The following is a 24,941-nucleotide window of genomic DNA, read 5'->3' as shown; positions in this document are numbered from 1 at the left end:
CAATACTAGTTTAGTGTAAAGTTTGAATAATACTAAAAGAATTTTAAAAGAATTCTTGGTTAATGTTTGTCGTACCCTTAATATATAACCCCTCACAATCGCCAGGTAAAATTATGTTTTTGGTTTTAAAAGTAGGTGCTTGAGTATCAATTGATAGGCCTCATTTTCTGTTTCAGTTTGATAAGGGAAAGAAAGAAAATTTTGGTTGTTTGAGGCAACATTATTACAACCTTTAAACAAAATATGAGAGCTAATAAGACTTCAACAAATTTTCTGGATCTAAGATGAGGCAAAAATAAGCAGCATCTTTATTTCAGCAATATCGAATTAGATTATTTCAAGTAAATCCTGTTTTATAAAGCCATAGGACTTACTAAGGAATAAAACTAACAAGCAAAAACTTTATGGAGAAAATATAATAGGGTTTAAAGGTCACAAAAGAAGAAAAATAAAGATAGGCTGTGTTCATGGAGTGAAAAAATAAATACCGTTAAGTTACCAATTCTCTCCTAGGTAATCTATATATTAATGTCATTCCAATAAAAAAATCACAACAGGATTTTCACAGTAACTTGATAAAGGGATTCTAATGTTTATAGTGAAGAGAGTATTTGTCCAAACATACGTCATGACTATCTTGTAAAAAATAATAAGAAAGGATTTACATGATCAGATACCAAATTTATCAGTAGAAAAATGAGCTGCTCGTGCAGGAATAGACAAAAGATCACTGAATTAGAATAGAACGCCCAAAGATAGACCAGTGCTTATATGGAAAGTTGGATTCAAATGTTCAGTTGTTCAAATAAAGGTTTTTGTCCCCCCCCCCCCAAAAAAAAGACAAATTAGCTAAAATTGTTAGAGAACTAGGCCATCATGTTAGAAAGAAGTTTGTAAGTCTTTGAACTTATAAATGTAGTAATTGACAAAGTATGTTAGAATTAAGTATATCTTTAATATACTGATTAAAGGTGAGAAGTGCTCCTACTGTGCTTCTCCATCAATTGTTATTGGCACCACTCTATCAATACAGGATTAGGGTCATTGTTCTTAATGATATTTCATAGTGTTTCATAACACTTGTATCCACTGCATCTCTTAATGGATACTTAAAGAAACCAGATGAAATAAATATGATTGTCTTGTAATCTGTATATTAAACTACAATTTAGGGATTAATTCACTTGTTTAATATTTAATGAGATCCACAGTAGCATAGTCCCTACTCTGAAGGGTAGAATACCTCGGGGGATAAGAGTAAGCATATATACATCTCTACAAATAACTGCAATGATAATGGTCAAAACTGAGTTTTAATGAGAACTAAAACGGAGAATTGGAGGATTCTGACTGTGGAGCTCAAGATAGATTTTGTGTGCTCTTCCTGTAAGTCGCCCAAGGTGATCTCTGAAAATGGTTTGCTATTCCCTTGACCCAGAAAACCCCACAAAATCATGTAAGTCAAGAGGTTCAATCTTCGTGTTCCCTTTAAGAACACCTGAGAAACTGCCCAGGCCATCAAGGGTATTCATATTTGAAAAGTCAAAAAGTATCTGAAAGATGTCACTTTACAGAAGCAATATGTGCCATTCTGTCATTACAGTGGTGGTGTTGGTAGGTGTGCCCAGGCCAAAAAGTAGGGCTGGACACAGGGTTGGTGACCCATAAAGAGTCCTGAATTTTTGTTGCACATACTTAAAAATGCAGAAAGTAGTGCTGAACTTAAGGGTTTAGATTTAGATTCTCTGGTCATTGAGCACATTCTGGTGAACAAAGCCCCCAAGTTGCACCGTTATACTTAGTTTATGGTCGGATTAACCCATACATGAGCTCCCCCTTCCACATTGAGATGATGATTACTGAGAAAGAATAAATCATTCCTAAACCAGAAGAGGAGGTTGCACAAAAGAAAAAGATGTTCCACAGGAAACTGAGGAAACAAAAACTTAAAGCTCAGGAATAACCTCAACGTGCAAAAAATGCAAATGAAAGTAAAAAAATATATATAGTTTTTCATTCTGAAAATGAAAGATTTAGATAGAGTAAATGTGTCCAACCAAGCTAATAATAATGTGTGAAGTGCATGATGTAATAGTGACTATGTGGGCTTTTACTTAAGCTGATTCCCTTGCATCTCCTACGTGCCATGTGACCTTGGGCAAAGTCTTATGATTTGTCAGTTTCTTTATAAATTGGAGACATAGATCCCTACCTCATAGGATTGAGGTTTTTAAAAATTCTCTGTTCAAGTATAGTATACATACATTTATAGGAAAACTACACATATAATAAGGGTGTAACTTGATGAAATGTCACAAACTGAGCACACCTGTGTAACTAGCACCCACATCAAAATACCAGAACATTATCATCAATGTGTTGTTTTGAGGCTCCAATGAGAGAATATTTGTAAAGTGCTCAGAACAGTACTTGGCATACAGTATATTATTAAGGTTAGCTATTTTATTGAATAGATATTTGGAAATGTAACTCTTAAAAGGGGTAAGTGTTGGGAGTGTAAATCTGGATATCATCCATATGGTGGTGATTTACATTGTAGTTGTGCCTATGGATGAAACCAGAGAAAGTACAATACCTAGGGTACATCAAGCACTTAGTAAACATTTTTTTGTTGGAGAAGTTGTGGATTAATGTTTTTTAAATGAATGAAAAAAATAGGAAAAAATATAGCTGTGGTTATAAATTTGAGAACATCTATGTTTGAGGTGGGGTCAGAGGAAGAAACTAATACTGAGTGGGGGAAGAGTCAGAATATTAGTGTCATAAAAAACAAAAGAAGGGAAGTGGACTTGGCCCAATGGGTAGGGCGTCTTTCTACCACACGGGAGGTCCGCAGTTCAAACCTCAGGCCTCCTTGACCTGTGTGGAGCTGGCCCACATGCAGTGCTGATATGCACAAGGAGTGCGGTGCCATGTAGGGGTGCCCCCACACAGGGGTGTCCCCTGTGTAGGGGAGCCCCATGCTTAAGGAGAGCCGCCCAGCGCGAAAGAAAGTGCAGCCTGCCCAAGAATGGCACCGTGCACACAGAGAGCTGACACAAGATGACACAAAAAAAGAAACAGGTTCCCGATGCCACTGATAAGGGTAGAAGTGATCACAGAAGAACACACAGTGAATGGACACAAATAGCAGACAACGGTGGGGGGGGGGGGATGTTGAGGGGGAAGTGGAGAGAAATAAAAAATAAATCTTTAAAAAAAAACAAAAGAAGATAGAGATGTAGTCAGCAGTTTTAGGGCTTTAGACTGGATTAAGGATTTGATATAGTTAACAAATTATTGGTATTTTAATGGGTAGCCATTATTTAAAAAACTGAAATTTGATAATTTGGAGGTACAAAAAGACTAGCATAAAATTTTGCTTAATATAAGTTTTGGTAGTTCTTTTAGTGTTCACATAAACATTTGAGCATCCTAGGTCACATGGGATTGGGAAGCACTATGGTTGAAGATGGATCAAATGAAAATAAAATTTTGAATTCATTTTTTATTTTGGGGAAAAGATATATAAAAATACGTTAGTATGGAAGTCAGCATTAGATGAGCAAAGAATGTCCTTGAAAATAGATTTGAAGACATACGAACATTCTTGATAGAAAAAGTTGTAGTGAAAGTCCTTTAAGCACCAGTCATATTGAGGATAGCAGAGATTAAAGAATGCTGTAATTTATGAGATTGGCTTTATAGCTTCTATTGCTACCCTAGTGCTCCTCATCCCCAGTCTTTTTTTTTTTTTACTCTAAGCAGAATGGTCTTTCTAAAATGCTGATTTAATCATAACATTCTCCTGCTTGGAATCCTTAACTGGATCTCCATTGTCTTAAGAATATCCAATTATCCTAGCTTTAGCTTCAAGGGACTTTATGATCTTCTTATACAGGATATAATTCCTTATTTACATTTACAGAATCCAAAAACTTCTGAAAATACAGTAAGTTTGTCTTTTAAAAAACTCAGAAAACAGAAAACCAACTTGATAGTAAAAATTGACCTGAAGTGACAGGAGGCTATTTTAGTTCTTTTTTTCAAACTCATTTAATGTAAATATTCATATGTTTTCCTGAAGGAAAGTTAGTATGTTTAGGAAATAATAAAAAATTGCTTTTCTTGAGTGTAGAAAGTTATAGAACGCCTTCATTAACTTAGGATATTTAGGGTATTTGAGCAATTCAATTTACAACTGGTTACAAGGATTATTATTTCAGGACTTTTTTTTTTTGGAGGCACCAGGGCTGAGAATTGATCCTGGAACCTGGTATGTGGGAAGCTGGCACTCAACCACTGAGCCACATCAGCTACCCTGAGTTGATTTTTTCACTTGTTCTCTTGTTTTTTTTGTTTTTAGGAGGCACCGGTACCTCCCATGTGGGAGGCTGACTCTCAAGCACTGAGCCACATCAGCTCCCCTGAATTGTTTTTTTCATTAGTTTTCTTGTTGTTTGATTTTTTGTTTTTAGGAGGCACTGGCAATGGAACCGGGACCTCCTGTGTGGGTAGCAGGTGCTCAACCGCTTGAACCACATCCGCTTCCTAGGACTTTTCTTCTTAGAGGTTTTACAGTAAAGGGGAATAAACCTTGTCCTGTCTTGTAATTACTATATGAATCCATTGGATCTGGGATATTAGATACATTATGGGATATTAATCTTATTTTTTTCTATATCTTGAAATAGTTTGCAATTTCCTCTTATCAATTATTCCCAACTATGCTAAAAAAAAAAAAAAAAGATAAACAGGAAAAGTAAATTACCTAGAAGGGTGATGGAATAATAAAATAACTGGAAATAATGCAGTAGTGGCTATTTTACTTACTACATTGTCCAAAGCAGTGTATCTTCTTTTAAACACATAGAAAAGAATGCTAGACAAACTAACTTTGTAGTCTACCATTCGTTCCTTGAACACTGTAGAGAATTGAGAATTATTCATTCTCTGCCCAAACTGGTAAAGAGACGAATGACATAGGAAGATAATTATTATGACGAATCAGAAGATGAATTTAGAAAGATGGCACTCTCTAGATTAATGATGTTGGTGAAATTGGTAGTTTATCTTAGACTGAGTTTTCCGATGACAGTGTCCTAAATGACTCTTCTCAAATTCAAGAATTAATGAGTATACAGTAGTTCTACGGATGGAGAGGAGACATGGTATTCTCATCCAGATAGTCATTCTGTAGAAAGTCCTTTCTCATGCAGTACTCTTTGATGAGAACCAGAACATCCTATTTTGCTAAAAGGAAAGGTGACAATTCTTTGATCTTTTATGATGTTTGTGCACCAAAATTTACTTGATAAGGTTCATGGGTGAATGCTGAAAGGCAGATGTGTATATGAAGATGATTGAAAGGAAATAGTATAGAAATGAAAAGATTAATTACATTGATCATATCAGACCTAGAATTGAAAATATTTTGCATTTACGATGCAAAGAAGGTGGCCATCCTCTCTTCAACAAAATATGAGCTGTCAAACACTTCATAATTCTTTAAGTATTGTATTTTGATGATGCAAGTGCAGAAAATAGGACCAGAAGACCTACATAGAACCTATTATAGATATATTTGAAGTCTGGAATCTGCATTTACGAGATGGACATGACCCAGGCTTATACATTAAAGTTGATGAGACTTTAGTTGTGTTCACAGAACATGGACCATTTTGCATGAACCTAGTCAAAACTAGGACAATATAGGAACAAAAATTTGGGTTTGCAGTGTTTAAATTCTTTTTAAAATGTCTAATAGTTCTTTATTGTCTGTTATTCTTATGTGAACTATTAAATGACTTAAAAATATAAAGGATCCAGTAGGTTCAAATGTAAGTGATAATGACTGTTTTTCCTGGTATGGTGAGGGTTTAAGAGCACAAGAAAACTGTTAATAGCTTTCATATGACACACTGCCCTACCCCTGTGGTCCACCAGTCTGCTAGAAATTATAGGATTGGTTATTTTATGCTTTTCTCATCTTCATAGCGTTGTAAAAAGGTAATGGGAACATGACATTACAATGTCAAGTATAAGGAATAAAGGTAGTTTGTCTTTGGGGTGATTCTTTGAAGAAGTTTAATTTTACAACATTATAAAATAGTAACCCTAATTTAAAGAAGTTAAATCTTTCAGTATATTTTTAGATATATAAAGTGCCACAATTTTTCCTAGAAAAGTCCAACAGTGTTGACCATTAAGTTAGATTAATGGAAATGTCAGGTTGTGTTTTGTGTGTCAAGAAAAGAAAAGAAAAAAATATTTTTCAATCAGTTACTTTGCCATTTTATCTAAAGTGGAAACATGCATATACACAGTATGTTTTTCAGGGAAGAAAAAGTAAATCTAAGAATTTGAGTGACAGCATGTCTATTTTTCTTGATTGGGATTTTTTTCCCCTTCACTCTCTTTACAAGGTCAGAATTAGAGTATTAGCTTTTTCTAGGGAAACGAACCAAGGAGATAAATATACATATACATGTAAATTATTATGAGATTTTAAAAATAGGAATTGACTCTACACAACTGTGTGGATGGACAAGTCCAAATTCTGCAGAGCAGGCCTTAAGCTAGGAACTCCAGTGAATGAATTCCCCAGGAAAAGCTGGCTGGCTGAAGGTAGAGATAGAAATTCTCCCTTCTGACTTCTGAAATCATCACTTCTCTCTTTAAGGCCTTCAGCTGAATGGATGAGAGTTAACTCATTGTTGAAGGCAATCTCTTTAGTTGAGGATAGATTTAATCAAGGATAGATGCAATCAATTTACCAGTAATTTAAATCCATGAAATATCCTCACAGTAGCAATCAGGCCAGTGCTTGCTTCAACAACTGGACACCATAACCTGGCCAAGTGGACACATGAACTTAACCATCACAGTCTACCCTTTGTTAACTTGGCACCCATACACACCTCCTTAAACCATACTAAATCTTTAAATAAAAATAATAACTAGTATTTTCACCTGAATATTCAACTGTCCTGCATACAACCAGAAACACACTAACTTTTGCCAGAAGAGGATGCAAGTCACTCTTAAACTTGATATCCAATAACTTAAATACTGCAGTGTAGGAAGCGGATTTGGCCCAATGGACCTACCACTGGGAGGTCCAAGATTCAAACCCAGGGCCTCCTGACCCGTGTGATGAGCTGGTCCACGCGCAGTGCTGATGCGTGCAAGGAGTGCCGTGCCACACAGGGTGTCACCCGTGTAGGGGAGCCCCATGCTCAAGGAGTGTGCCCCGTAAAGTAAGCCGCCCAGCGTGAAAAAAGTGCTGCCTGCCCAGGAATGCCACCGCACACACACGGAGAGCTGATGCAGCAAGATGACGCAACAAAAAGAGACAACGATTCCCACAGAAGAACACATTGTAAATGGATACAGAGAGCAGGCAACTGGGGGGAGGTGTGGGAGAGGGAGATAAATTTTAAAAATCTTTTTTAAAAACCTGCAATGTAACTGTTTTGTCCCTGTTTTTTAGAGGGTTTTTGGGTTCTCTAGTATATATTATTCCTCAAATCAAAAATCTCCACGGTTCATTAAGACATAATAGTACTATGCTAGGTTTAAGGAACATGAAGGAATATAATTGATTACTGAATTTTATGTAGGTTTACTTAGCTGAATATTAAATTTTCATTCATTTTTCCTACTTAGAAAAATTCTGTAGCAATGTAGCATTATTTATGAATTCCTGAAATAAATATTGGATTATGTTTGTGTATTGGTCTTTTCCTCTGGGCATGTTAAATTATAATGGATTCATAGGTTTCACTTTTACTTGATTAAATAATGATTAAGGCTTTGATTGGGCCATATCAGTAAGATGTTGAGCAGGAGCTCACAGAGAAACCGTACCGTGGAGAAGTTAGGTTGGAGTTTTTGGGCTGGAGCCCTAGGAAGTAAAGACACAGGAGAAGAACACAGAGAAGCCGATATGTGAGGAAACAGAGAAGGCTCCAAGAAACACGGCAAAGGTCCCAGGAAGAGAGAAAAGCTATTCGTCTGATGGTTTGCAGCTTCAGTAGACCACAGGCCTTGAGCAGCTGAGCCCAGAAGAAATGAACCCCAGGAGAGGGATAGACTTACTACCAGCCTACAGCTGTTATTGGAAGAAGCTGGGACCACAGAACCTTCAGAGGAAGAGGGAACCTGAACCCTTACAGATATCGGCAGCAATCTTGCTCTAACATGTGGCAACGAACATTGGTGAGGGAAATAACTTATGCTTTCTGACCTGGTAATTTTAAGCTTCTACCCCAAATAAATACCCTTTATAAAAGCTAACAAATTTCTGGTATTTTGCATTAGCACCCCTTTGGCTGACTAATACAGATGTCTAAGTATCATAATTAAGTTGGAATGGAGTGGCGCTCTATTCAGATTTGACACCATGTTTTAAACTATTTAAGAACATGACTGTTTGAGAGAGTAGATGAGATGGTTGAGTCTGGACACTTGGCCACATTGTCCACGTTTAAACTTCGGCTCTGCCATTACTGGTATCTTGAGTTTGCTTAAAGGGGAATAACTAGAGAGCAGAAAAATGAATAGTGCATACCATTACAGACTTGACAAATTCATGCTATGTCATAAAATGGTGCTTTTCAATTGGTTTCTGGACCCTTCCAACACATAATTATTGAGGACCCCAAAGAGAGTTTATGTGGATTATATCTATTTACATAAACATATATAATACATATCATAATGTGTACTATAGTATAGCTATAAATGTGTAATACAAAAATAGTTGTACTGTATATATCTACTGTATTAGAAATTAAAATTGAAGTTTTAAAAGTATTAATTCATTTTATGAGCATAATGAAGCCATTACATGTTAATCAAAAATAGTTGTATTTAAAAATAAATTTTCCAAAGCAAAAAAAAAATGAGATAAATGACATTGTTTTAGTTTTGAAAATCTTAGTATCTAAGGAGAGATGGATTCTCAGATCTGCTTCTTCATTCACTCTGTTGTGATACGTTATTTGTATTGAAATATATATTGACAATTGGGCCTCACACAGATGTATAATTAAAAGGGGAGGGCCTTGTGAGTCCTCTGAGAGGTCTTGGGGGATCCCTGGGGTCCTTGGACCACATTGTGAGAACCACTGTTGTACAGAGACTAAAGAAGGATTAGTAAAATGTGTTCCTTGCTGTCAGATGCCACTTATGGACCAACCAGTTATTTATATACTTAAGTTAATTTCTGTGGTGAATGTAAATAGAATGTAATGTAAGACCAGGGCATATTAATGGATTTGGAATTACTAAAAATGGGGCCAGAGTTGGGAGATAGGCTAAGACTGAAGTCAGAAGTGTAGATATTAGATGAAATTGGAAAAAGTAGAAAAAAGTATTGAAATTTGTGGTGGTTTTGCTACTGATTGAGATTATCAGTTTGAGAATTTTATTCCAATAGCTTTATGCATTTTTTTTCCAGTCAAGAATAATGCCTGATATAATTAAAATCAAATCATATAGAATGGCTTATTATGAAAATGACATTCACATTTCCTCCTCTTCCCTGCTGCCCAATTCCACTTCCCAGAGGCCCCCATCTTTAATACATTCCGATTTTATTTCTTCTGGTGTTGACTTCTTTATTAGTCAGCCAAAAGGGGTGCTGACACAAAATACCAGAAGCCTGTTGGCTTTCATAAAGGGTGTTTATTTGGGGTAGGAGCATACAGTTAGCAGGCCATAGCATAAGTTACTTCCCTCACCAAAGTCTATTTCCATGTGTTGGAACAAGATGGCTGCTGATGTCTGTGAGGTTCAGGCTTCCTGGGTTCCTCTGGGCTTAGCTCCTCTCTTTTCTCCATAAGGTCAGCTGTGGGCTATCAGGTGAACGGCTCTTTTTCTCTTCCTGGGGTTTCTGCAGTGTCTAAGGAGCTGTCTCTATTCCTCTGTTCTTTTCCTGGCTCAAGTTCTCTCTTCCTGGGGCTTGCTTCTGTTTTTCTCTGTGTGCTGACTTCCTGGGGCTCCAGCTTAAGACTTCAGCATCAGACTCCAACATCATAACTCCAACATTAGAAACCCTCAACTCTGTCCTTTGCCATGCCTTTTAGTTGTGAATCCCTACCCACCAAGGGGTGGGCACTAAACGCCCTAATGATGTAGCCCAGTTAAAGCCCTAATCATAACTTTAACATGCCCAGGTACAGACTAGATTCCAAACATAATCTAATATCTATTTTTGGAATTCATAACCATATCAAATTGCTAAAACTTCCATATCACTAAATAATATGTTTGGGTTTTTTTGCTATTTATTAATTTATCTACTTAAAATTTTTATATTTTGATTCCCATCTCTTGCTTCTGATTTCTCCTCTTCCCAAACAAGGTATATTTCTGTTGCTTCAAATAGTACATTTCATTTCTGGTTCCATCAAAGATAGATAGTATCTTCCTATTCTATTTAGAGAAAAGGATCTTGGAACTCATGCCCTTTTTCCCACTTCAGCTCCACCCCCAACATAAGCTATGCTTTTCTTTATTTTTTTATGAGGTATGGGCAATTGAACTCAGGACCTGTAAGATGGGAAGCAGGTGCTCAACCACTGAGCTATACCCACTTTCCAATGAGATTTGATTTCTCGTTTGTTTTTGTGTTTGGGTGGTACTGGGGATTGAACCCAGGACCCTGTCTTTGGGAAGCAGGCCCTCAACCCCTTGAGCTACATCTGCTCCCCTATACTTGTGATAACTTTTATGTTCTTTGGTTGTAGTTGGTTTTCAGTAATTTTGGTTGATTCTGAAACTTTAAAGCAGGAAATTTTCATTACTATGATTATAAATAATATTTACTATGGGACCAGTTACTCTTCTATGATTGGAATTCCTAATGTTTTGCAGTTATACAGCTTTGTGCCACTTAGAAACTTCTTAGGCTCAAGAACAAATGGATTTTATTCCTTTTTTACTTCCTATTAATTGCTCAACTATGACTTTTTTTTACTAAGAATTATGCCTTTCTTGAGTAGTTTAACATTTCCTGAAGTCTTTTATTACCTGTTTTTCTCTTTCCATTTTAAGTCTTTTCAGTGCCTTGATCATTTCTTAAGGTTTTCCCAGGCTCCTTGTCACCTTGTCATATGGTCCCGCCTTAATTTTCCTGGACATTTTTCTCACAGAGGCTTCTGTTCTTCCCCTGATTCCAATCTAGACTCATTGTTTTCTGGGCCTATTACATGGCTGCTGACCTGGACTTTTCTCTTCTTCTGTCTCCTAAGTTTGTATCCACTGCAGAATCCTATGCATTGTTTCCTGTGTTACTTTTTTGTTTTGCTTAAAGTACCTCTTTGTTTCCCTTCCTAAGAAAAGGAATATAAGAGGTAAACTCTGAAGTCCTGGAAGATCTAAAAAAAATCTTATTTTGCTTTCATAATTTCTTTGGAGTTAACACATTCATAATCCTTTTCCCTTGCCTTTTTAGGACATTTCCCTATTGTCTTTTAGCCTAGTGTAATATTAAGAAATTGAATTTTCATTTAGTTGTTGTAGGTGACCTGTTTTGTTTTGTTTTGTTTTTTTCCTCTCCAGAGACTTGAAGGATATTTTTATCCTGAGGTGTTGTGAAATGCTATTTGTCTCTAGCTACGGTTCTTTTCATTCTGTTTTGTGCTCTTAGACCCTTTGAATTTGAAAATGTGTGCCTCCCTTCCACACTGAGGAATTTTATTTCTTTAATTTCTTCCATCTATGTTTTTTCTCTCTAGAATTCCTTCTCGTTGGATATTGGACCTCCTGGATTTATCCTGTTATCTTTTCTTTTATAGTTTTCATATCTTTATCTTGTCTGTTTTGCTCAACTATGTGTTGTGACTTTGAGTTAGTTTTTCAAAACTCTTAACCACTGTCTTGAGATACCCATTTCCCACAAGGTCATTTTTGTTTCCTTTGTTGTTAGTAGACTTTCTTCAAATATCTGGTGATTCTTGGTTGTCTCTTCATTTTTTTAAGAAAAACGGCAGTAAGGCTCCCTGAAAGCTGTCTCAGTAAAACTTTGGCTGGACAGACCATTAACCTCCAGGGGAAGTGTAAATTTTTACTCTTTAGTATTAAAATTCCCTAGATATGGGAAGCAGACTTGGCCCAGTGGATAGGGCGTCCATCTACCACATGGGAGGTCTGCAGTTCAAACCCCGGGCCTCCTTGACCCGTGTGGAGCTGGCCCATGCGCAGTGCTGATGTGCGCAAGGAGTGCCCTGCCACGCAGGGGTGTCCCCCGCGTAGGGGAGCCCCATGCGCAAGGAGTGCTCCTATAAGGAGAGCCACCCAGCTTGAAAGAAAAGTGCAGCCTGCCCAGGAATGGCCTTATTGTTCTGACTCTCCCATTTCCCTGGTTAATAATAATTAGAGTTAAGATAGTTTTGTTAGTTTCCAAGTCTTTTAAAAATATAAGAAGCTTATATGATTATCAAGAGCTTTAGGATTGGAGCATTTACGTTCTGTGATAGAGGTCCTTTTTCCAAATCCACTCTGAAAATTATATAGGGGAAAGGTATTTTTCATGTCAATTTTCAATGTATAATTTGAGGAAGTCTTGTAACCACCATTGTTATGAAGACACGCATATTTTCCTTAAATAAAATGCATACTTTTTGAAAGAATTCTAATTTGAGCAATGAAAAATGCGATAACTGCTCTTTTCCAACATCAGAAATTGTTACTATGTATTTTCTTATATAGGGAGATAATTTAAAGCCTTTAGTCCTAACACTACAAAAAACTAGGCAGAAACCTTGATTTGAACTATTTTGACTTAAGACTAATTTTTTTTCTCTCTCTCCCCTTCCACCCCCCACCCTGGTTGTCTGTTCTCTGTGTCTGTTTGCTGCGTCGTCTTTGTCCGCGTCTGTTGTTGTCAGTGGCACAGGACTCTGTGTTTCTTTTTGTTGCGTCATCATGTTGTGTCAGTTCTCCGTGTGTGTGGCACCATTCCTGGGCAGGCTGCACTTTCTTTCACGCTGGGCGGCTCTCCTTACGGGGTGCACTCCTTGTGTGTGGGGCTCCCCTCTGCGGGGGACACCCCTGCGTGGCATAGCACTCCTTGCGGGCATCAGCACTGCGCATGGGCCAGCTCTACATGGGTCAAGGAGGCCCAGGGTTTGAACCGGGGACCTCCCATGTGGTAGACCGACGCCCTAACCACTGGGCCAAGTCCGCCACCCATGACTAATTTTATTTAAACTATTTTGAATTGGATTTGACATGAGGGGTAAAAAGAAGAATTCATTTATTTAGACTTAGCCACTGGATGTTTACCTGAATTGGTGTATTCCCATCTGGTCATCTACATCTTATAAAAGATAGTTTTCCTAACAATATTTGAAATTGGAAGAGAATTTCCCAGGTGGATCTAGAATAATAAATAGAGAATCTTTATTCTAATAACATAAAGTTGTTCTAGGCCTGTGGCCCACTGATAATTGGAGATAGGTTATCATTCTTCTTGTTGCATTTAGTGCAGGATTCCAGTACAGATGATGGCTGGGAACCTGACTGTACAAGGGAGTGTTAGGCTAGGCAGCTCTTGGGGTGTGTACATGGTAATTACTAACCATGCTGGGATCTTTTTTATATGGTTCCTGGGAATAGTGACTATATAATTTATTGTTCAAACTTAGACACTTAGGAGAGTGAGATTGCTTTCAATAATTACATTGGGACAGTAGGCCTTAGTTGGAGCATATGGTCATTCCTTCCTGGCTTGCATGGACTTTGAAGATTAGGACCAGAAATAGTTTAAGTGCCTGCCTAGTTTGCTTGACTTTCTCACTCTGTTCTCATCCTGTTTTTTATCTCATAGGTCAAGTTTTGTGACCAGAAGTGTGTACAGATAATGGATAAGGAGTGGCAGGAATGTAAACAGTGTAGGAATCTAAAATTTAGATTGTTTGGATTTTCACATAACTAAAATCCTTCCTATCCATTTTAGTCAGGATGTTTGAAATCTTATCCTAATAATGTTAAAGCTTCACAGAATTGGTATATTTATACTTTAAATATAATTCTTTTCTCTTAGTTCTAGGAATTTTGAAGATGTATAACCTGTTGGCATTTTTTCTTAAGGATGTTGAATTACACACAGAAATGTCAATCTCAAATCACTTTCCCACTATTGCAATTTAAACTTCCATTTCCTGTCCTGTAATTTGCATATTTATAGAAATGTTTGCTAATTTTAATATCAAAATATGAAAAGCCTCCTCTAAATAGAAATGATAACAATTTCTTTGGACTCTGTTCTAAGTATTAAGGTTTTTTTGTTTTCTTTTCTTTTCTTTTTCATATTGGGCTGAAATCTGCCTCCCTGTAACTTCCATCCATTGGTTTTAGTTCTGTTGTCTGGAGCAGCATGGAGTAAGTCTCTTCTATTAGAAGGCAGCTATCATATTTCCCCCAGTCACTATTTTTAGATTGAATATCAGCCAGTCTTCCTATTCTAATATGAATTAACACTCAGATTATAAGTTTCATATTGATTTCCTTTGAACACATCCTAGTTTATCTGTTTTTCCATAATACAGTTAAAATATCATGGTCCCAAATTTTAATTCTGTATCATATTTCTATGGTATTGTGCAAAATCGCCTGTGCTATAACCCATGAATCACATACTGTAGTTTATTAGTGCAGCTTTAGCTTATGCCATATTTTGTGTATTTCTTTTGTTATACCAGAAACCTGTGGTCAGCTTGGGCCTCTTCTTTTTATAGAAGGCGTTCCTGCCTTAACAATTGCATTAGCAAGTGGAATTGTAAATATATTACTTAGATAACCCAGAAAAAGGAATATATTTTCATATGCTGACATCTTTAGGACATTGGTTAAAAGTTAAAGTTACACATATTTCTCTTAGAATTTTAGCTGGGAATTATTTGGTGTACAGTTTTGGAAAATGTTTTTTGCCTCTTTGAGATTTAAATGGTTATGATTGCAAAACATCTGACTTAGGTCTCCTTTTACAACTTACGCTGTTTTTAAGGGAAAATAAATGTGTATAATGATTTTATTTATTAAAATTATTTTCCAGCTTAATGCCTATAAGCTAGAAATTTATCTAAAATAATATTTCATTTTAAGTTTTGTTCTCTAGAAAAGATTTCTGAACCTTAGTACTATTGATACTCTTTGGATAATTCTTCGTTTGTGGGGGACTTTCCTATGCATTGTGGGATGTGTAAAAGCATCCTTGGCCTGTGCCTATTAGATAACCACCCCCAGTAGTGGCAATCAAAAATATCTCCAGACGTGTCCAAATTCTCTGGGAGGCAAAATCTCCCCGAGTTGAGAGCTGCTTCTCTAGAGAAAGAGGTATTTCTTAAGTTAACTGGGTAGTAGTTTCTACCTTAAATTTTCTCTGTAATTAGAGTTAGAATATAGTTTTGTTTGTTTGCTTGCTTGTTTTTGGTCATGATTTCTTTCTATAGATTTTTAAAACTCTAAAACAAAAAGAACTTTACAGTAAATAACTTTTAAAATTACTAGTTTGAACAATCAAGGTTTTGTTTTCCTCCTAATACTGCTTCTTATTCAAAATTGTTATCCCTGCTTCATGATATAATTTATGATCTGAAACATAATATATGTAAATATACGTTATTTAGATTAAGGAGTGAAAGTTATTGAATAGTAATACAATATTAAGAGGTTTATTAAGTTGAAATACTTGGTCTTTAGTTCATGATTAAATTACTTGAAAATATGCTTTTTTAAAAAAAGTTGATTAAGTTCCTAGATTTTAAAAGTAATTTGTATTGTGTTTATTTTTCTGTCCTATGCTATAGCCAGCAACCAGCTTCGGGTGTAGCCTATTCTCATCCAACTACAGTTGCTAGCTACACTGTCCATCAGGCTCCAGTAGCTGCTCACACAGTTACTGCTGCCTATGCACCAGCAGCCGCCACAGTTGCAGTTGCCAGACCTGCACCAGTAGCTGTTGCAGCTGCTGCAACAGCTGCTGCTTATGGAGGCTACCCCACTGCACACACAGCAACTGATTATGGTTACACCCAGAGGCAACAAGAAGCACCACCACCACCACCTCCAGCTACTACACAAAACTACCAGGTAAGAAAACAACTAGTCTCAGTACTATGAACATACAGGTTTCAGTGGCTTCAGTATTTGTCCTGTTTGCCCCAGCCAGTGCTTCTCAAAGTCTGTTCTTACAAATATTACCTCTATTAATAGTGGGAAATGACTGTGTATTTCTAGGTGTTTAGGCATGTAGTCCAACCATTAACTTTCCTTGCAGTGTGCTTTATATCAGTACAACCTCGTGCAGTAGTCCATTCTACTCCATTATATAACTGTTTGATTTATTTTTTTTAAGTTTTATACTAATTATTGGTTAAATATTTTAATTTTTATCACACTTTTTTTTTTTTTTTTTCAGAAAAGTTAAGATTTAGGGAAAATTCCCCTTGTTTGTACTGTGGCATTACATAATCTGCTTTGAACACTGCCATGTCTCCTAACTAGTGAACCATGGGCCTAAGCTGTAGGACGAACATTAATATTTATTGTTTGTTTGAGAATTACCAAGGGTGGAAATTCTCTTGCCTGTACATTCCAGAGTATACTTTCTTAGTATATAACAAATTGATCATGCTCTTAATTATACACTTGCTTCTTGTGTAGTCTTTGGCAGACATAAAGCTATAATTGTCTGGGAAGGGGATATGGCTCAAATGATTGAGCTCCTGCCTACCACATAGGGGAGGTCCTGGGTTTGGTTCCTAGTGCCTCCTGGAGAAGACAAACAAGACAGCAAGCTAGCAGAACCGGCAGGTGCAGCAGCTGACACAGTAAGATGATGCATCAAGGAGACACAAAGAGGAAAGACAATGAGAGACAAAACCAAGCAGGGAGCTGAGGTGGCTCAAGTGATTGAATGCCTCTATCCCATATGCAAGGCCCCAGATTCTGTTCTTGGTGCCTCCTAAAGAGAAGACAAGAAGACACAGAGAGCACACAATGAATGGGCACAGAGAGCACACAGAGAGCACACAACGAGCACAAATGGGGGTGGGGATGAATAAATGAATCTTTTTTTTTAAAGATCTAGTTGTCCTTGCAGTATTATTTTTGAAAGCAATACTCGGTTACTACTTGGTTATTTAATTAAATTTGGTTCCAGTTCCTTTATCCTTTTTTTTTGGGGGGGGGGACGTTAATTTATTTTATTATTTATTATTTTTTTTAATTAAATTTCATTTATTTTATTTTTTATTTATTTCTCTCCTCTTCACCCCACCCCCCCGTTATCTGCTCTGTGTGTTCATTTGCTGTGTGTTCTTCTGTGTCCGCTTGCATTATCTGGCGGAACTGGGAAAATGCATCTCTTTTTTGTTGTGTGTCTTGCTGCGTCACCTCTCCATGTGTGCCATGCCATTCTTGGGTGGACTGCGCTTATTTCACTTGGGGCAGCTCTCCTTGCAGGGCACACTCCTCGCACGTGGGGCACCCCTATGCAATGCACCTGTGTGGCTTGGCACTCCTTGCATGTGGCAGCTGTGCGTGTGGGCCAGCTTACCACATGGGTCAGGAGGCCCTGGGGATCGAACCCTGGCCCCTCCATATGGTAGGTAGATGGCTCTGTCACTTGAGCCATGTCCATTTATTTTATTTCTCCCTACAACCCCTCATTATTTGCTCTCACTGTCTGCTTTCTGTGTCTGCTCATCCTCTTTATTTATTTTTCAGTGGCACTGGGAACCAAACCTGGGAGGGAGGCTCCACCTCTACTCCCTGCTTGTTGTGTCATCTCATGGTGTCATCTTGTTGCATTAGCTCCCTGCACCAGCCCGTTGCAGCACCTTGCTATCTCGCTCATCTTCTTTAGGAGGCACTGGGAACCAAACTGGCAGCACCCAGCTGCTTAAGACAAAACTTTTTATTCCTTCTGATCTTCCCCCAGTTTGTCTATATTCTTTGTAAAGCCTAGTAATTCACTTTGGGAAGTAAGAAACTGACATTTGAATCAACAATATTCATATTTTCATATTTTCTATTAATATTTGAGATGTTACTGAACTTTTGATGTGTTTGATTGTGTTTCATTATGCTAGAGAGAGAATAGAATATATTGAATTCTATTGTCTTTAAGAAGGTCTAGAAGTTCATCATGTTCTGGGCCCTGCCTTATTGCTTACATAACTCCACCCCTCTTCACTTTATGTAGCATCAAAATTCACACAGCTCACCTTGATCTTTCTGTTACCCTGGGGCTTTTTATATATTGTTCTTTCTCTCTGGCACTACCTTTCCTTTTTCTCCCTTCTACTTGGAAACTCCCTACCATTATGTTAATGAAAGTAGTGAAAAAGAAGGAAAAGAAGGAAGATAAAATAATAACAAATCTAATTAGTTTGATTTTAAATAAGTATTATTTTAAAATATTTCTGTGACTTGTGATTATAAATGTTTAATATGGTACATGAAATTATTTTGATCTTATTGGATGAAGTCTTAAAATGAATCCCCTTTGTATTGAATTTTACTCATATCTAGTCTGGGTACATATTTCGGTTTTGTTATTTTTTTCCTCTTATTAGACTTTTATATTGTAAAGATGTTTGTTTTCCTTCACTTCACTCAAGACAACATTTTCTTTCATTCCTTTTCTTTAGGACTCGTACTCATATGTAAGATCCACAGCACCCGCTGTAGCTTACGATAGTAAGCAGTACTACCAACAGCCAACAGCAACTGCTGCCGCTGTAGCTGCTGCTGCCCAGCCTCAGCCTTCTGTTGCTGAAACCTACTATCAGACAGGTGGGTTTTGTCAACATATATGGTTTCATCCTAAACTACTGAAATAGTTTAATTTCATTAAACTTTACCTGAAATTTTTGAATGAAGATAGGCTTTTGTGTTCACCTAGTTATATCACCTTGAGAGGCAGGGTTTAGCGATATCTTCTCTTCCTCAGCTAAAGGGCTTATTAGTCACAAAGAGAGACAAGGCAATAGAGGCAGTTCATAAGCATGTCCCTCTCTTCCGGAAGTATATTCCATTTTTTGTCTTCAACTTACAATTCCCTTCCTGCTGAAATAAGCTGTACAGAAGAAGCTGCGATGAGAACTTCATGCGACATTATTATCTTTGCCAGAAATGCCCAGAACATATTGCTGATTGGCTGATTGCCCGGAACCACTGTAGACTCTTTATGGGCCCATACTTTTAAACCATCTTTCACTGATTTGTAATGACAGTTCTCTTACCAGTTACCAATAACATTAAATACAGTATATAGAATGGTTCAAATGTAAAAGGTGTTTTGTTTGTAAGAAACCTCCCTGTTTGTAGATGAAAAGATGGATTTTTCCCCGAGATTTAAATGAGAACTTTTAAAGCAAAGTTCTGTGTTTTGAAAATGGAGGCAGCTCCTTTGTTTTAATCATTATTGAAGTACAGTGAGGGTGTGGGTAGAACCTTGGATTATGAGAGAATGGAATTGGGATCCAGAACTGACTTTGGCACTAACACGGGCAAGTAGGTTTTAGAAATTCTCTTCATTTCTGTTTTCCTGTTTATAAATGAGGTACCTAGATATATCTAGGGTCCCTAAAAGGTCTAAGATTTGATGAATCCCTTCAAAGTGATGTAAAAATATTTGAATTATAATGATTTTGACTTTTTAAAGGTATTTTCTCTATTGATTTGCTGGGTGTAGAGTAATCTGTAGTGAATTTCTTGGTTAATTACCAAACTTAGATTGTGCTTAAGAGCACTGAATTATTTTAAGTGTCAGACGATGATGATTTAGTCTAAGTTCTGACATTGACTATGTAATTTTTGTCAGTCATTTATTCCTCTTGAACAGTTTCTTTTCTGTAAAAATGTTATCTCCATCTGTACTGTGTGGATCACATTTCATTAGTGGTATAGATAAAAAAGTTTATAAACTCTTTAAGTGCAGTTTATTTAAGGTGCCTTAATTAATTGACAATAAAATGGGTTTTGCCTCCAGATACTTGAGCTTTTCTAAGAAATTCCATTTGTGTGCTTTAGTTGTTAATAAGTGATTATTAATTTAGTGATCAGTGATAAGACGCCTAAGATTCTTAAAGTTTATGCTTGTTTTGAATATGAACAAAGGCAGCAGAACGTTTAATAGGCATTAATAGTAGCCATTTAAGAACAGCTGCACTCAAGTGTTGGCATTTGAAGAATTAAGATAGTAGTACCTTATGAGTTAGAATTATATTGAGATTCATTACCAGTGAATTTGTAAAATGTAGTGAGTGGTGTGTGGTCAAATTTCATATAATTAAACATTGAAATTTCACTGTGAATTCACATACGTACTTTTGAGTTTCTCTTTCTCTTCCCAACATTAAGCATAACTGTTAAGTAGACTGATTGGTCTAAACACACATACACATCCCTTCTCTGAAAACCTTTTATTTCTACCAGTTGTAAGTGGTACTCATATTTCACCCAGTTTTAAATTTTGCTAAAGTGCCATTTTGAAAATATGTAGGAAGCATTTTGTGGGAAAGGCTAGTAAATTAATTTACATAAGTATTATATTTTAGTCATTTTGATGAAATTTTATCCCTTTTGCCAAGAAGAAATTGCTGGCATAAAGCTTACAGTTAATGCTGTTTACACCTGTTTTTTCTAGATTTTAAGGATATTGATGCAGTAACTATGGTACAGTAACTATTGTGGCTCTTCTCATTTTCTGATGTCTCTTTTCCCATTTAGCCCCCAAAGCAGGTTATAGCCAAGGTGCAACTCAATATACTCAAGCCCAGCAAACTCGACAAGTGACAGCCATAAAACCAGCCACACCAAGTCCAGCTACTACAACTTTTTCCATTTATCCTGTATCCTCCACCGTACAGCCAGTAGCAGCTGCGGCCACTGTGGTGCCATCCTATACTCAGAGTGCTACTTATAGTACCACAGCAGTTACTTATTCTGGTAAGACTGATAAACTGTGTTAAACCATGTTATAGTAAATGAGTAAATAAGAAAATTTAATGGAAATAATCTTGTTTTTCTGTGGAAAGGTCTTACTCCCAATAGCAAGAATTAATTGATGTTAATATAAATGTGTGCATAATATGATAAACCATACTTTAAGTTGTATATCTTTTTTTCTTTTTTAACTGGGAACTCTTAGCAGAGTATAAAATGCTCTTTGGGGGTTTGAAAGCTAGTTATGAGTCTTGGGCTTAGCATTGTAATTAGAGGAAGTAATACCCAGTCTTGTCTGGGTATTTCCAAATGAATTTGAAGACTTAAGGTTTAACACTTGGGGAATACAACTGACATTATTTATATGGTTTATTTTGACCCTGAAAGAGTTGTTTCTTCATATTTATTATCAGGAAAAGTAATCTTGAAAATATTGGGTAGCCTTATCTAAAGATCCCTGAGATGATGATTATATAACACACATCTCTTGAAAGGACAGAGTAGCTGTATTTTCCTTAAATAATCATATGTTTTCCCTGAAACATTATGATCACTTAAACCTTCCACTCTGTCTCCTGCTCTTGCTAATCTGACATAGTTTGTAGTATTGTAGTGCTTAAAGTAACATTTTTATAGGCACTCAGCCTTGTACTGCTGTATGATTTGTTATTGTTTTGCATTTTATTTATTCCTTAACACCCTACCTTGTTGCATGGAAAATTTAAGGTGACTTGTACAATATCACTTCTTCCCTCTTGATAACTTTCTTTTACATGGGAGTCAAAAGTCTAGCAAAAGCCTTTTTTATTTCTCAGAGATTTCCTAACTTTTATTCTATGCCAGATGCTACTCTGGGTGCTGGGGATAAAATGGTAAAGTATACAGGCATCAGGTGTATGGAAAGAAAGAGTTTGTTGTGGCTGGAGTATAGGATAAATTAATTAAATATCAGGAAACAAGGCTGGAAATATCAGAGAATGAAAAGCCTTGTATAAAGCTCTGCCGTGGTGTCTGTCTTTATGTTGTGGGCAGAAAAGATGCAAAAAAGGAGATCTTAAGAAAAGGAGCAATGCAAACACATGTGCAAGTTAACTGACAACCATCTGGAAATGGAGAGTGGTGACATTATTAGCTGTGAGAACTCTGACTGAGCTGGAGAATGAGAAGGACCTGATCAAATGGAGTTAGAATGGAGAAGCATTTGATTATTGCAGTGAAATCTAGTTGGACACGTTTTCCTCAATATCCACATTAGCTTCAACAAAATAGGGACTACCATGGTATCATTCCTTATTCCATATTTCTCTCTTATGTGTGTCCTTCTCCCTCTCTTTTCTGTCTCTAGCTATTTCTTAACTCAGCTTGTTGAATAATACCTTGCACAGAATGGAGGTAATTTTTGTTTTTTAGTTTATTAGATGACTAATATATCAGTATTTAAAAATTAGAAACTATAGATTTAGAAAAAGAAAAAAATAAACTATTGAAAGTCTTCCACTTGACACTAACTTCCATTTACATTTAGTGCATGTCTTTCTATACTTTTCCCCATGGGAATATACATGCATAAATTGATTTCTTCATAAAAATGGATGTTTTATAAATGTCTTCTGTAAATTACTTTCTTCACATTGACCGTATTCTTCCATGTCCTTAAGGAAATATGTCATTTCTTTAATGAACATTTTCCTCCAACTTCGTCTTTCAGAAAATTTTAATTCTGTAGAAAAGTTGAAAGAATTATAAAATGAACACCCATTAGCCTTTCACCTAGATTCATCAATCATTAATATTTTGTTATGTTTACTTTATCTCACTTCTAAGAATATTTTTTCAAATCATTCTCTCTATACATTTTTTTAAAAATTTTCTTTATTGTTATAACTAGGGTTTATATGTGTTTGTGTATGTGTGTGTGTTTCGTTTTAAATTCAGGATTCCAGGGAGCGTGGATTGTACTTGGTTGTCATATTTTGTTAGTTTGCTCTAATCATTAACAATCTCGCCCCCAGCCTCCCCCTCACCCCCCCCCACACACACACTTTTATCTTGTCTCTTATGACTGATATTTTTGAAGCGTTCAGACTGGTTGTCTTCTAGACTATCCCACAATTTGGATTTATCTAATTTCTTCGTGATTAGACTCGGGCAGCTTTTTAGTCAAGAGTACTACTTGTGTACTTTTACTTTCCATTTCATCATATCAGGAACTTGTAATAATGCCAGTTTTTCCTTACTGATGTTGCCAAGTATAATCACTATTAAGGTGGTGACCACCCGAGCTTTCTTTTGTAGATACCTTTTTCTCTTTGTAATTAACAATCTATTGTCCTGTTCTTCAACTACCTTTCCCCTATGGTGTTAGATACTTTGAAAATCCTTAACTGAATCAGTTACTACAGTGTGGTTGCAAAACCCTTTTGTATTCATTTACAGTCATTCTGCTCTAAAGAAGATCCCCTTACTCCTTTTTAAGTATTGTAGACTCTTTTTTAATCAGTATGTTATAATCTGCTACTCTCATTTTTCTTTTTGAGGCTCAAATTGTCCCAAATTTGGCAAATGGGATCTTCTGTAAACCAGTTTTCCCAGTCTTTTTGACAAAGCCCCGTTAGCCTTTTGAGTATCTTTCCTTTCTGACACAAAGAGATGTTAGAGACATGCTTAGTGGTTTCTGTGCCCAAGAATCAGTCAGCCATTTCACAAAGGAGCCATGGTTTCTCATAGTAGGCAGTGGTATTTAGAAACTGAGATCCATGCTTGGAAATATGTAATTGTTTATGGCTGCATAGTATTTTATTATATGGATATACTATATTTTAAGATGTCTGTTTTAATATATTTAGTTTATATTGTGAAAAACTGGAATCAAGGGGTAAAATATCCTTGTCCACACAAAGATTCATGCTATTTCCGAGTTGTTCTTCTAAATTCCTAGATATGAAACTGCTAGGTCAAAGAGCACACACTCTTTTAAGAATATATGATGCACAGTGTGGAATTGTCCAGAGATCATTATTGGGGTTTCTGAGTTCTAAATCTGCAATTTTTGGCAACTACACTAAGGGTCAGTTATTCTTTTTCACTCATTAAAATGAGAAGTTCTAAAATATTTGGTACTTAGTAAATGGTAACTTGTAGTGTAATAGATTTACTACTCAGATGCTAGGTTTTTGTTTCTGATACTGTTTTGGTTTGCTAAAAGCTGATGGGAACGATATATCAGAAATGGGTTGGCTTTTACAATGGGACTTTATTAGGTTAAAAGCTTACGGTTCTGAGGTTGTGAAAATGTCCAAATCAAGTCATCTTCAGAGATGCTGTCTCACAGAAGGTTGACTGCCATGTGGACTCCTGCCATATGGCAAGGCACAATGGCAGCTCTGCCAATCTCTGCCTCTCCTCCAGGCTCGCTTTCTCCCTAAGCTCAGATGTGGGTTTGCTAGTCTCTCCCCTCTCCTCTTTCCTTCAGGCCTCTTTGCCTTAGCGTCTCTCTATCACTGAGGCTTTTTTTTCTGTATCTGAGGCTTTTATTCATTTATAGAGTATGCCAGTAAGAGAATTAAGACCCACCCTGAGGCATGCCCTACTGGAGCAATCTAATCAAATGGCCCTTAACTGATCTAATCTGTTCAAAGGTTTACAAGAGGTTCAGTTTAAGAACATACTTTTCTGGGGTCCTTATAAAAGATTCAAACCAACACAGATACTATACACTTACAAATTATATTGGAACTATTCTAATAATGTTTTTTCATAAAAGTATTTAAGTGAAACTATTTTAGTCTTCAGAAATTGACTTTTTACTTAATTTATAGACACGGCCTTATTTTTGTTTTCCTACTTGCTTTTACAAGACTTGTATGCTTGTTTCTTAGTAGTCATAAGAATTTTTTTTTTCAGTTTTTTTTTTTTAATCATAAGCAATTTAAAGGAGTTCTTTAACAGCATTCTAGTATCTTTGGTCCTCTATTTTT

At 36.5% G+C, this 24,941-nt stretch overlaps 1 protein-coding gene across 2 annotated transcripts in view; it reads left to right on the top strand.

Annotated features, from left to right (window-relative positions):
• ZFR (zinc finger RNA binding protein) overlaps positions 1-24,941 on the top strand; it is an 80,101-nt gene that overhangs the window by 5,728 nt on the left and 49,432 nt on the right. For both annotated transcript variants that reach the window (XR_011645538.1, XM_004484635.3), the window contains exons 3-5: positions 15,819-16,101; positions 18,666-18,810; positions 20,749-20,967. Coding sequence is in view for 1 of the 2 variants with exons in the window: in XM_004484635.3 (XP_004484692.1) it covers positions 15,819-16,101; positions 18,666-18,810; positions 20,749-20,967 (647 nt within the window). In the remaining variant the exon portion in view is untranslated. The remainder of the gene's footprint in view (positions 1-15,818; positions 16,102-18,665; positions 18,811-20,748; positions 20,968-24,941) is intronic.

The sequence above is a fragment of the Dasypus novemcinctus genome, chromosome 2 (assembly GCF_030445035.2).
Source record: "Dasypus novemcinctus isolate mDasNov1 chromosome 2, mDasNov1.1.hap2, whole genome shotgun sequence".
Classification (NCBI taxonomy): Eukaryota; Metazoa; Chordata; class Mammalia; order Cingulata; family Dasypodidae; genus Dasypus; species Dasypus novemcinctus.
This window is presented reverse-complemented; position numbering and strand designations above follow the sequence as displayed.